At 44.4% G+C, this 13003-nt stretch overlaps 1 protein-coding gene across 8 annotated transcripts in view; it reads right to left on the bottom strand.

Annotated features, from left to right (window-relative positions):
* ARHGEF11 (Rho guanine nucleotide exchange factor 11) overlaps positions 1-13003 on the bottom strand; it is a 104396-nt gene that overhangs the window by 30310 nt on the left and 61083 nt on the right. For 4 of the 8 annotated variants that reach the window (XM_087441423.1, XM_087441384.1, XM_087441395.1 and 1 more), the window contains exons 6-11: positions 12137-12315; positions 10905-10976; positions 5344-5463; positions 3378-3423; positions 2694-2770; positions 1383-1520 (exon numbers count right to left, since the gene is read on the bottom strand). In XM_087441423.1, coding sequence (XP_087297549.1) covers positions 1383-1520; positions 2694-2770; positions 3378-3423; positions 5344-5463; positions 10905-10976; positions 12137-12315 — 632 coding nt within the window. The remainder of the gene's footprint in view (positions 1-1382; positions 1521-2693; positions 2771-3377; positions 3424-5343; positions 5464-10904; positions 10977-12136; positions 12316-13003) is intronic. The other 4 variants (XM_087441405.1, XM_087441411.1, XM_087441416.1 and 1 more) reach the window with 3 other exon arrangements.

Below are 13003 nucleotides of genomic sequence, written 5' to 3'. Positions count from 1 at the left end.
AACTCAGAGTAGGAAAAAAGGGACTCCAAGACCAACGACTCCACACCTGCTCCTATCAGCCACCTAGAGGAAAACCACACTTAAGAACAGGATGTGCACCCACTTCCCTCGGCAATCTGAACTTGGTCCTGTAGTGCTACCAAGGGAGGCGGGAGGGGCAGTCAGAGCGCAGCCAGACGAGGAGCAGCCCTGCGCTGGGCCCAGGAAAACTAAGTTCTAGTCTGACGCTGCATTAGCAGGCTGAGTCCTTGAACGGTCCCTTAGCCTTTCTCTGCCTCAGTTGTCTCCCTTACCAAATGAAGATTCTAACGCTTACCTCCTTCCCTGATGGGGAGAATTAGATGAGATTTATTCCTAAGGGATCTAGCACAGCAGCTGGTGCACTAGCACATTAGATCCATTTCCCTGCCTTTCCCTCTACAAGATCTAAAAGTAACTCAGCTCTATCCTACGGGTAAAACTAGAGCATCAAATAGTGTGTGATACTGGTTTTAATTTAAGGTAATGGCAGATTTCCTTTTTAAAAATAAATTTAAGTAAGTTTTAAAAAGTGAGTTAGCTTAAAGAAAAATATCAAGTAATGCAATGTATTTGGTATGAGGATATGGAAAAAAATCATTATGGTGGTAGCAGATGAATTTTAAGAAGCACTGTTTTAGAAAACCAGGAGATCTCTTAGCAGTGTCTCTAACACATAGTCAACCACCTTCTGCCTAAACGATGACAGGCAATTCCCTGGCTCTCATGTCAGCCTGTTTCACTGTCAGCCCAGATTCTTCGCAAGCTTTTTGCATTCAGCCAAAACCTGTCTTCCTGAAATCTCTCCTGGACCTAGTTCTACCCTTGAAAGCAGTGGCTTTCAAATCATGTTCTGTAGAACCTTAGGGCTCCAGGGTAGTGCTCCTGAGGTAGGGGGAGGTTGATTGGGAAGGGTTCCAAGGTAGCTGAGCTTTTATTTATTTTCTATATTAGGATGCCAAATAATAAGATTTTATTTAAGAAAAGTACTTTGTTAATGAAAGAGAAAACTGAAAATTAGTATTCTGGAGAAACACTGAACAAATCTATCTCCTTTTCAACACAGACATTAAAAGGAAGAGCAGCTATCTGCTCCTCAGACACCCCTTCCTACTGCTGTACTCACTGACCCTTCACACAGAAACTGAGACAGGAAAAACATCATTCTAGTGCTAGTAGATACATTTTAAGAAGCACTTACTTTCATGTGTCTATTGATACCATGTGCTTTCTTTACTATTTGTTCTCTAAGTAAGTGTCTATCTTAAAACAGGGGTGTAGTCTAATCACTCAAGGCTAGGTACTGGTAACATAATTCTGAAAAAAGGGAAAGGAGAACTGCAGGGTGGCTCTGGATCACTCACCTGGTCGCTAGTGGAGGGCACTGGTGCGTCTGAGCCCTGCCGCCTGTGGTGCTGGGTCGCTCTGGAGATGATCACAGGGGAGGTTCGTGGACTGTCTAGCCCAGGATCTGACAGAACTGAGTTCCGATTCATCAACGACTAGAGGAACAGAGAATTCTGTGAGAAGGAAACTCGTCCAGAAGATCCTCAGGGTTCAGCTCATTTGGTGGCGATAGCCATATTCATTGGCTAATATAAACTCAGTACTTCCTCTGTGCCTGGCATTATACCAAGCGCTTGATTATGTATTACCTCATTTAATGCTCACAACAGCCCTTTGAGGCAGATACTATTATTCCTCCTACTTTTCATACAAGGACTAAGACTGGGAGAGGTTACGAGACTTGCTGAAGGTCGAATAGCTAGTAATGTGGGATTCCTTGGATTCAACCTAGGTGGTCTCAACCCACAGCCTTTACCACTAAGCCATGCTGCCTCTCAGATGTTGAGACCTCAGGATAATGTCAACTGTAGATTATTTAGGACCCCTCACCCTTCTTGGTGTCTTTCCCACATACTGATCCTTTCACATACATTCATCATCTTCCCATGAATAGGGAGCAGTAAGGAAATAAAATTCCAACTATTATTTCAAAATAGGTTTTAAACAGGTTTTCAATTACTTATTCACATATTTAATTAACCTGGCTAAGTCAATATTTTGCTAACATCATTATTACTTCTTCCATTCACTCTTATTTTTATATTGCAAGTTTATACTTTCAGTCTATATATGTAAACTGAGAACACTTGGAAGAGATAACTTTTGAGGCCAAAACCTGAAATTCTTTTGACCACTCCAGAAAAGATGAGCTGTTCAAGTACAAATAGATCTGGGACAGACAAAGAGAGCCTACTGCTTCTGACTAGGCCGGGTTCATGGTATTCAACGAAGGTGATGTGATTTGCAGCCAGGCAGAAATGTGCTGTTGGTCAAGTCACCATTTTAGATGATTTACGTCTCTGCTCCCTTACACTCCAAGGTTTGCTACAGTTAATGACATGGCCTCTCTCTTCAACTACTCATCATGTAACAGAGTTGACTATGATACAATAGAAGCCAGATTTGATGATCTTGCATGTAGGATGCATTTGAAATCCCTTTTTTGGACCAGAGCAGAGTGACTAAAATCCTTGGAACCGGAATTCTAGAAGTTCACAGATGACAGGCCAGAGGCCTTGGGGCAGTCGATGAGCAGCAGAACCCTTAGGTGCCTAGAGAAGGGACGCTGAGCACAGTTTTAAACAGGGCTCACCCCTACTCGCACTCACCTCACTGAGGGAAGGAAAGCGCTCTGTCCCCGAGTCCAAGCCGCTGTCCGCCTCCTGGGAATCCAGAGATAGTCGGCCTGAGAAGAAAACAGTTCACATAGTAAAGAAGGAGCTGTGGTCTGGGGGAAAGAAGAACCTTTATTCTGGGACATAGCAGGAAGGAGAAGCTGCTACCTTCCTTTCTTTCCCAGCTTCCCTTTGGCTCTCTCACCTTGTGACCCCTCAAGTCAGACGCTCCACACCTAGCTTTCACCTACCTCCACACCTGTGCCCAGGCCATGTCACCTCCTGAAATAAGATTCCATAGCTCTATCTCACAACCAATGTGACCCCACGACTCACCCCCAACCCTCTTCTGGTTCCCATCCATTTCCTCTTGCAACAGCATTTCTTGAGCTCCTAAGTGCCAGGGGCTGATAGGCAAGCAGTTGTCTGGCCCATCATCATTCCACTATCTGCCTGGCACTTATTTACCCAGGGCTGCTGCTTGTACACGCATTTCTCCTGAACAAGCATCATCCAATTTCCCTGTGCACGGCTATTGCTTTCTCTCATTATTCTATTTCCCCGAGGGCAGGGACTACATATTTTCTTTCCCTGAAACTGCCCCATGGGGAGGGAACAACAGATAAGAAATATGAACTAGAGATATGCCAGAGAAAAAAGGGATGATGGGGGACTCACCTTCTGATGATCTCTGGCTGGTGTCACCATATAGTGGAAGTATGTCCTAAAAAAGAAAGGTCCAGAGGGTGGGCGAATTCTGTGCACCTCTCCCCTTACTGTTTCTTTCCTCCAATCAACTCTTCCCTCAGTCTCAGCAGATAATATCTGCTTACAATTAGTGGCTTCTTCTGCTTCGTTGACTTAAAAATGCCCAGCTAGAAGACCTATGGCTTCATTTGTACAGTTTGAGGAGGACAGTGACCCCTAATGGTGCAAAGCGAGCTTTACCATTAGTAAAATTCTAAAAACTCATTTGACTGATCACACCGGACCTCAAAGCATCTATTGCCTTAGTTGGGCTGGACACAGAAAGAACTTCCTATCGAGGAGTACCACAAGCTCAAGCAGGTGACTGAGGGAAGATATGAAAGGTCCACCTCTAAAGATCTGTGAGGAGGACTGACAGATGCTGGCCGGGGGCCGACTGACCAGCCAATGTTGGGGGAATCATGTTGATAGCGCTTTACTGTTTATAAAGCACTCTTTTCTACATCTCATTCACTCTTTCAACAACTGAGGCAGGTATAGTACTCCCATGTTATAAATGAGAAAACAGAGCCCAGAGAGCTTAGCAACTTGCCCAAGCTACACAGCAGTAAACTATAAAGCCAGCGTCGGCACTCAAACTTTCAGATCCTAGGTTGAGTGTTTCAGACTCACCACTTCACAGAGCACACTGACAACAGCAGCAGCAGCAAGCGTGCACTGGCCCCTGCGCTGAGGGCATGCTTTCATTCAGACATAACCCTATCAGGCAGATCCTGTCGTGATCTCCATTTTATAAATGAGGACACCGAGGCTCCCATGGATTACATAACTTGCCCAAGAGTCTTACAGCTGGCGAGCACTAGAACTGGGATGTGAATCCGGATGGTCTAAGTCCAGAACCTGAGCTCCTATCAACCCTGTGACACTGAGAAGTTTTTCAGAAAGTAAAACAGTTTAAATCTGATTAGCCTGTGTTTCCCAGACTTTTATTTTTTTTTTGTGAGGAAGATCAGCCCTGAGCTAACATCCGACGCCAATCCTCCTCTTTTTTTTGCTGAGGAAGACTGGCCCTGAGCTAACATCCGTACCCATCTTCCTCCACTTTACATGGGACGCTGCCACGGCAGGGCCTGACAAGTGGTGTGTCGGTGCGCGCCCAGAATCGGAACCTGGGCCGCCAGCAGCGGAGTGCGGGCACTTAACGGCTACGCCACGGGGCCAGCCCCTCCCAGACATTTTTGATCTGGATGTTCTAAAAAAGAAAGTACATAATCCTCAAATAATTTCTATTGGCTTTGGCAAATATTATTCTTGGAGATCTTAAAGTTTCTGGTGAATTACTTCTTATTTACCCAAAGGGTTAAGGCCTGATGGAAGTAAGACAGTAATAGTAAAGTCTCCAACTAGAACAGATAAGGAACCAGCTCTTCTCTGGGATTTTCCACGCAGTGTGGTTAGCCGCTGCTACAGATCCCCCTCAACTGGTGGGATCCTTTACTTAGGCTGACTTTAAAAAGTGCTTGTATCCTTTGAGAAGACCCATTACCTGAGGGACAGGTGGTGGAAAAAGCTACCAGATGAATATTGAGTAAAATCCCAGTGTAGGAATATACATCAGCTGTGAGGAAATGCCCCAGAAGGGAATGGATAATTGGGAGACTAAAGCCAAGAGTCTGATTTGTTTCATATTTATTTCTTTCCAATGCAACTGTAAGCTGTAGGAGGGAAGAAATAGGCTTTTTCTTTTGATGCCCCTCCTCTTTGGTGCTAAATAAAGAACTGCTGACCTGTGTTTCTTTGTAAAATACTCAACACTTACTAGCTCAGCCTGGGGTTGTGTAGGACTCAGGAAGGCTTCTGTCCTAGCTGTCTTCCTGATACTACCCCTGGTCCACATGCACGGCACCCTTCCTAGAGCTGTGCCTACATCACTCACCACTAAGCCACCAGTCTCCTGCTGGATCTTCAGCTGTAACTGAGTGACTCGCCTCCGGGCACCTTCGATCTGCTCTTCCAGCAGGCTGGCGGGGTTCCGGCTATACACCTCACAGATACGCTGGGGAGGGGTGAGGAGGGCGGGGAGGACGGGAAAAGGCAGAAGGGGTGGTTAGTAGAGAATGGGGAGAATAGGCAGTTATCCCAAAACAAAGAGGAGAGAGAAGAGATCTCTGCCTTCTAGTAGATGCTCATTATTTCACCATCATTTAGGAGAAGAAAAAGGTATAAATGGTGAGAAACAGAACACATGAGGCCTCTGGAGAGAGAAGACACGACACAAAGACCTGTCCTAATCTAACCATTTGTCAAGGCCTGGCTTAAGTCACATATCCTAAGTGAGGTCTTCCCTGACTAACTACTGTCCAGACCAGCACACAAAAAAGTGCCCAGGAGGAAACTTACATACAGTGAGAACCACAGACGAAAGGAAGAAGTGCGGACGAGGGAGGCCAGTATCCCTGCCCCCAGCCCCACAGTCTGACGCTGGTCTAGCCCTCCTTGCTGCCACAGCAGAGCCGGCACACAGCAGAACGCGGCGCACGTGTTTAGAGCTTGGCTTTGCAGTCGGGAGGCCTGGCTCTGAATTCTGGCACCTCCTCTTACTAGCTCTGTAGACCTGGGCAAGCTTTAATATGTCCTCATCGATAAAATGGAGACGACAGTACCTGCCTCCTGGGACGCCTGAAAGATCTGAATGAGATTATGTATGTAAAGTGCTTAGCAGAATGTCTCGTGCATAATCACACAAGTGAATACACGGCAGCGATTACTATTTCACTACAAAAGGAAATGCCAAATAAAGCTGGCTGGTTAAATAATTAAATAAAGACGCTGGGTGCACATATTCTCTAAGCTCATCGGGGCCTCACTGCTACCTAACCACCTTTTTTACAAATTTCTCTCACATTTATTGTTTCATATTCGCCATGCCTATCAAGCCCCCAACCCTCCCCGTAGTCTCAGACGGTAATATCACCTGGTAAGAACGTTCCCAACTTTACTCCACTTCAAAACATCTGCAGCAAGGCTCCCCCTGCCCCAGAAGAGAAACTGTGTCTACATCTTTTGCAAGGTTAACGCCTCCAACTGCCTCGGGCTCTTCTTAGGCCCTGTTCACATATCTTCCAAGTCTCCTCCTTCCATTGGCTCCTTCCCCTCATCCTACAAAAATGCTCAAGTTTCCTGTCTTAAAACAAAAACAAACCACTACAACAAAACAGCTTCCATTAACTCTGATTATTCTTCAAGCCACTGCCTCAGCCTTTTCTCCTTCCTTTCACAGTCACACACTACAAAACAGGCATCTACACTTAGAGCCCCACACTTTGCCTTCCTGTCACTCCTCAACATACACAATCTAATTCCTCCCCATTATCTCAAACAGCTACTCTTTGAATAAGCAAAATGACCTAATTGCCAAATCCAATGGTCTCTTCTTAGTCTTCATCTCTCTAGACCTCTTGATACCTTCCTCCTCAAAACACCCTCCTCTTGTGACTTCCTAACTCTACACTGTCTTGAGCCCCTCACAGCCCTCGCCCCAACTGTAGCTTTACCTAACCTGCCTGCTCTCTTAAATCTAGGTGAGCCTTGGCTCCACAAACATCTACAGAGAGCTGACAGATGCCAGGCCCATGCCTGCTGTGCAGGAGGAATATACAAATATACGGTCCTTGCCTTTAAGGAACTTAGTCCAACAGGAGAGAAGGACAAATAAACAATTAAAATACAAATATAATAGCAAGTGGTGTGATGTTAGGTTGGTACAATGTGCTATAGAAGCACAGAAGTTCCAAAATCCCACCCTTAGCTCTCTCCGCTTCTCCCTGCACTGCTGCCCTGGGGGGTATCATGTAGGCCCCAATTTCAACTACCACCTGTATGCTGAGGATACTTGAAAGTCTATTTCTTTTTTTTTTTTTTTTTTGTGAGGAAGATCAGCCCTGAGCTAACATCCATGCTAATCCTCCTCTTCTTTTTGCTGGGGAAGACCGGCTCTGAGCTAACATCTATTGCCAATCCTCCTCCTTTTTTCCCCCAAAGCCCCAGTAGACAGTTGTATGTCATAGCTGCACAACCTTCTAGTTGCTGTATGTGGGACACGGCCTCAGCATGGCCGGAGAAGCGGTGCGTCGGTGTGCGCCCGGACCCGAACCCGGGCCGCCAGTAGCGAAGCACGCGCACTTAACCGCTAAGCCACGGGGCCGGCCCCTGAAAGTCTATTTCAACCCACCCTTTTCTGCCGAGGTTCAGCCCTAGCTCCATGCGCAGTGGATGTCTTTTTATCCGAACGTCCCATGTGCACCTTAAACTCAGTGCACTCAACGCTGACCTTCATTTCTTTCCCCTAAACCCTGCTCTTCTCTCTGTCTCACTCCATCAATAGCATCACCATCTATCCAGGCACTCAAACTTGGGGCTATCTTTTACTTCTTTTTCTCCCTTACTTCCCCTTTCCAGTTGATAAGTTCTACTGAATCGACCTCTGAAATGTCTCCCATTGCCGTCCCCGCCTTTCTGTTCTTACTCCTACTGTTCCTGTTAAATCTGTCATCATTTCCTATACTGCTACAGCCTCCTAGATGGTTTCTTTACATGTCAGTCCACTTAACACACTTCTCTAGAGAATGTTGATCTGAGGATATGATCACTCCCTACCAAAATCCTGTGGTCAATTCCCACTGTCTTCAGAATAAACTCCAAGCTTATCATGGTATTCAAGGCCCAAAGCACTTTGCAGAGTGAAATAGACTGAACCCACCTCAAACGTCACCTCATGAAGCCTTTTCTGATCATTGCATAATTAATTATTCTTTCTTTTGGGTTTCCATGGCATTTAAAAAATATTTTAAAAATTGTTATTGACATGTAATTCACATAACATAAACTTCACCATTTAAAGTGTACAGTTCAGTGGTTTTTATATATTCACAGAGTTGTCCAACCATTCCCACTATCTAATTCCAGAACATTTCCATCACCCTCCCCCCCCCAAAAAAGCAGTCACTCCCAATCTCTCCCTTCTTCCACCCCCAGCAACCACTAATTTACTTTCTGCCTCTATGGATTTACTTATTCTGGACTTCCATATAAATGGAATCATACAATTTATGGCCTTTTATGTATCTGGCTTCTTCCACTTAGTACAATTTTCACTTAGTACAATAGTTTTCAGGGTTCTTCCATGTTATAGCATGTATCAGTACTTCATTCCTTTTTATGGCTGAATAATATCAAATTGTACGGATATACTACATTTTGTTTATCTAGTCATCAGTTGATGGACATTTGGGTTGTTTCTACTTTTCGGCTATGATGAAAAATGCTGTTATGAACGTTCATGTACAGATTTTTGTGTGAATATGTTTTCAATTCTCTTGGGTATATACCTAGGGGTGGAACTGATGGGTCATATCTCTGTGCTTCTCTATGTTTAATATTTTGAAGAACCACCAAACTGTTTTCCACAGTGGCTGCACTATTTCACATTCTTACCATCAATGGTGGGAATAAATTAGGATAGTGAATACGTTGACAAAATATAAACAAGTATTATCTCAGATTTCTCCACATTCTCACCAACAACTTATTTTGGCTCTAGCCATCCTAGTGGAGGGGAAATGATATCTCACTGTAGTTTTGTTTAGCACCTCCCTAATGACTAACGATGTTGAGCATCTTTTCATGCGCTTATTGGCCATTTGTATGCCTTCTTTAGAGGACTGTCTATTCAAATCCTTTGCCAATTTTTAAATCAGGTTGTCTTTTTATTGTTGAGTTTTAAGAGTCCTTTATATATTCTGGTACTAGACTGTCAGATATATTTATATTTTCTCCCACTCTGGGGACTGTCTTTTTACTTTCTTGATAGTGTCCTTTGATGCACAAAAGTTTTTAATTTTGATGAAGTCCAATTTATCTTTTTTTGGGTTGTCCTTTTGCTGTCATATCTAACAAACCACTGCCTAAGCTAAGGTCATGATGATTTATACTGTTTTCTTCTAAGAGCTTTATAGTTTTTAAAAGTAGTTTTAGCTCTTACATTTAAGTCTTTGATCCATTTTGAGTTAAATTTTGTTTACTATGTGAGGTATGGGTCCAAATTCATCTTTGCATGTAGATATCCAGTCGCTCTAGTACCACTTGTTGAAAAGACTATTCTTTCTCCACTGAATTGTCTTGGCATCTTTGTTGAAAATCAGTTGACCAGAGATGTATGGGTTACTTTCTGGACTCTCTGTTCTAGTCCACTGATCTATAGGTCTATCCATAAACCAGTACTACACTGTCTTGATTATTCTATGAAATTTGTCAATACATAAGTATACATATGTCAATACATAGTTATACTACATTTTTCATTCATAAAAAAGTAGTTATACTACTTTTTCCATTCATCCACTGATATCCTACTGGATTGCAAACTCCTTCAAGGAAAGGTTCGTCTCTCACTTATCTTCATAACCATTCTAACTTTTGACCCCAGCACTGCACCCGCCCCCCTCACCTGCAACACACACACACTGTACCTAACAAACAATTCCTAGTACCTAGGAACTCAATGCTTGTTAAATAATGAGTGTATTTTCATATCTCTGTGCCTCCGGCCTTTGCTGTCCATTCACTAGCATTCCCTCTACCATCCCTTTTGCCTACAGAAGTCCCACTCTTCAAAGCTGAGCTGAAATACTATTCTGTCTGAGAAGTTTTTTCCCACATTTCCCATTATTAATTAATTGCTTTCTTCTTTGTTCTCTTATTGCAAACTCTTTGTTCTTTCCACTCTCTTTCCTACTGTAATATGAGTTTTCCCCATTAGATCTTAAATATATTGAGGACAAGAATTATCTAATCTTCTTCATCTCTGTATACCATAGGAACTAAAACAATGCTTTACATATAGTGGGCACTTACAGAAATTTGCTGAATAGAAATGAAGGAGTGAGGAACTCACTGCAGGCCACAGCTATTATAGGAATCTGGCTATTTCATTCCAGCCAAATTAATCTTCTTATTGTTCTCTATGCGCATCATTCCCTAGGTCTGGAAATCTCTCTTCACTCCTTGTATCAACAGTGTCCCCCACCTCTATCAGCCTGGCCCGACATTCACCTACCAACCCCACCTTCCTTCTCTTTTACCCTTCCCTTCCCCGGAAACCTCCAACATCAATTCCAATTGACTCTGATTTTACTCAGTTCTAATGTTCCCTTATTTTATTCTACCTGTCTCATCACTCTGTTTGTATTCGGTCTGTGATTTCGCTATTCTAATCTATTATTCCTGAGCTCTATTACTCTATTCACTCTATTGGTCAAATTCTGCTTTAACAAATTCTATTGGCTTATGACAATTCTTTAGTGGTCCTGAAGTTTTACTTTTTAAGGTTTTACTGTGCTAAGATGTGGCCTGTAAATGAAGTTGTACACATGGGCAGATGCTCTGATAAAGTCTTATTTCGTTGAGGCCATTGCTGGTCTACCCTCAGCAGGGACTTACCTGCAGCTCCTTTTCCTCCTGTCTCAGCATGTTCCTAAGGATCTGGGTCGCATGTTTTTGAAATTCGGGATCCTAAGAATGGAAAAAATGACAGTAGTGAGAGTTGGGGACCAGCTCGATAGCTTTATTTTCTTCTATCTGCTGATTCTTGGGCAAGGAAAGCTATGAGAGCAGAGCCTGGGTCATAAGTGTGTTTTGTATACCACTCAGTATCTCACTGGAATTCAGTAAACATAAAACCTTATTTTGATTTTACTCCTGAACTTCCTAGACACCTTGGCTGTAATCACCTCTGGTATCATACTGCTCTCTCAAGTCTCCCAGGACTTGCTGGCTCAGTCTTCCTTCCAACTGGAAAATCCTGTTCCCTATTCCTATCTGCATCTTGTCCTCTTTTAACCCCTTACACAGGCCTTCCCCGGTCCTCAGGTTCTCCCCCTGTTTGTTTTCATCCTTTGTCTCCCGACTCTCTCCCCCTACAGAGTGTGCTCCATGTTTCTTTCTTCCAAGCAGCCTTTTTCTCCAGGAAGCCTCTCCCCTACTCCTTGACTTATTCCACACCTCTGTCACAACACAGATGCCACTGATGACCTCTGCTGGAGGTGTGCACTCTCTCCCCATGGGGAGAACTGTCAAAGGGCCTCCTTACAGTCTTCCACACATTTAGGAAACACACTACATGTTGCTGTCTGATAAACCTGCATATGCATTTACGTGGAAGGAGAACACTAAGACATGCAACAAATCCTTTAATGCAGCTCTCGTTTTGCTAAACTTTTTGGTTTTCATGTATCTCTTTTGCTTGTCTCTTTTTTTTTTTTTAAAACAGTTTTATTTTATTTTATTTTTTTGTGAGGAAGATCAGCTCTGAGCTAACATCCATGCTAATCCTCTTCTTTTTGCTGAGGAAGACCGGCTCTGAGCTAACATCTATTGCTAGTCCTCCTCCTTTTTTTTTTCCCCCCAAAGCCCCAGCAGATAGTTGTATGTCATAGTTGCACATCCTTCTAGTTGCTGTATGTGGGACGCGGCCTCAGCATGGCCGGAGAAGCGGTGTGTCGGTGCACGTCTGGGATCTGAACCTGGGCCGCCAGTGGCGGAGTGTACGCACTTAACCGCTAAGCCACGGGGCCGGCCCTGCTTGTCTCTTCTTACCAGTACGCAATTCAATTTAACTTGCTTTCCTCTGTTAAGGGACAACAGAGTGAGGAGAGGAGCAGGAGGACCATTACCTGCAGAGGTTTGGGTCCTGTGATACGCTGTGGAGGTGGCAGAGGTGGAGGAGGTGGTGGCGGTGGGATCACAGGGGTGACTCGGGGAGCTCCTGCTGGGCCTGGGTCCTGCTGGAGCCCAGAGACACCAACGGATGAGGGTGAAGAGCCCAGGAGAGTCAGTGCAACATAGGCCCCGGCTGGAGGAAGACAGACAGGAGAGGCTTGCTCAAGTGGTGTTGTTCTGAACAGTGGACATTCAAGCTACAAAGGAGGGGGTTCTCCTTCTTCTGTCACTAAGCATATTAATTCTGTAGATAAAAGTTCTCCTCACTTTTTTTTTCTTTTCTTGTGAGGAGGACCAGCCCTGAGCTAACATTCAATGCCAATCCTCTTGCTTTGTGCTGAGGAAGACTGGCCCTGGGCTAACATCCGTGCCCATCTCCCTCTATTTTTTTTTATACGGGATGCTGCCACAGCATGGCCTAACAAGTGGTGCGTCAGTGCGTGCCCAGGATCCGAACGGGCGAACCCCAGGCAGCCGCAGCGGAGCACGCGCACTCAACAGCTTGCGCCCCTGGGCCGGCCCCTCTCCTAACTTTTAATGCCCCTCCATTCTCTAATTTCTGCCCACCTACCCTGCATCAACACAATACCCCTTCCTTCCCTTTTTTCATGCAGAGACCTCAACCAAAATTCCACCCATGGATGTCTGGAAACACTCCCGAGGGGCTGCCCGATCAGTCCCATTTCCTCCTTTATCTCGTTCAATTAAGTAGTGAGAGAATGATATTTGAGTGAGACCTGGTCTTAGTAGGATACAATCTAAATGGGAGTACAAAGATGAGTGTAAAAATAAAGCTGTCTGAGGAGAGACGAATAGTGTCT

The sequence above is a fragment of the Ceratotherium simum genome, chromosome 2 (assembly GCF_057802395.1).
Source record: "Ceratotherium simum simum isolate JZ-2026a chromosome 2, ASM5780239v1, whole genome shotgun sequence".
NCBI classification, from domain to species: domain Eukaryota; kingdom Metazoa; phylum Chordata; class Mammalia; order Perissodactyla; family Rhinocerotidae; genus Ceratotherium; species Ceratotherium simum.
This window is presented reverse-complemented; position numbering and strand designations above follow the sequence as displayed.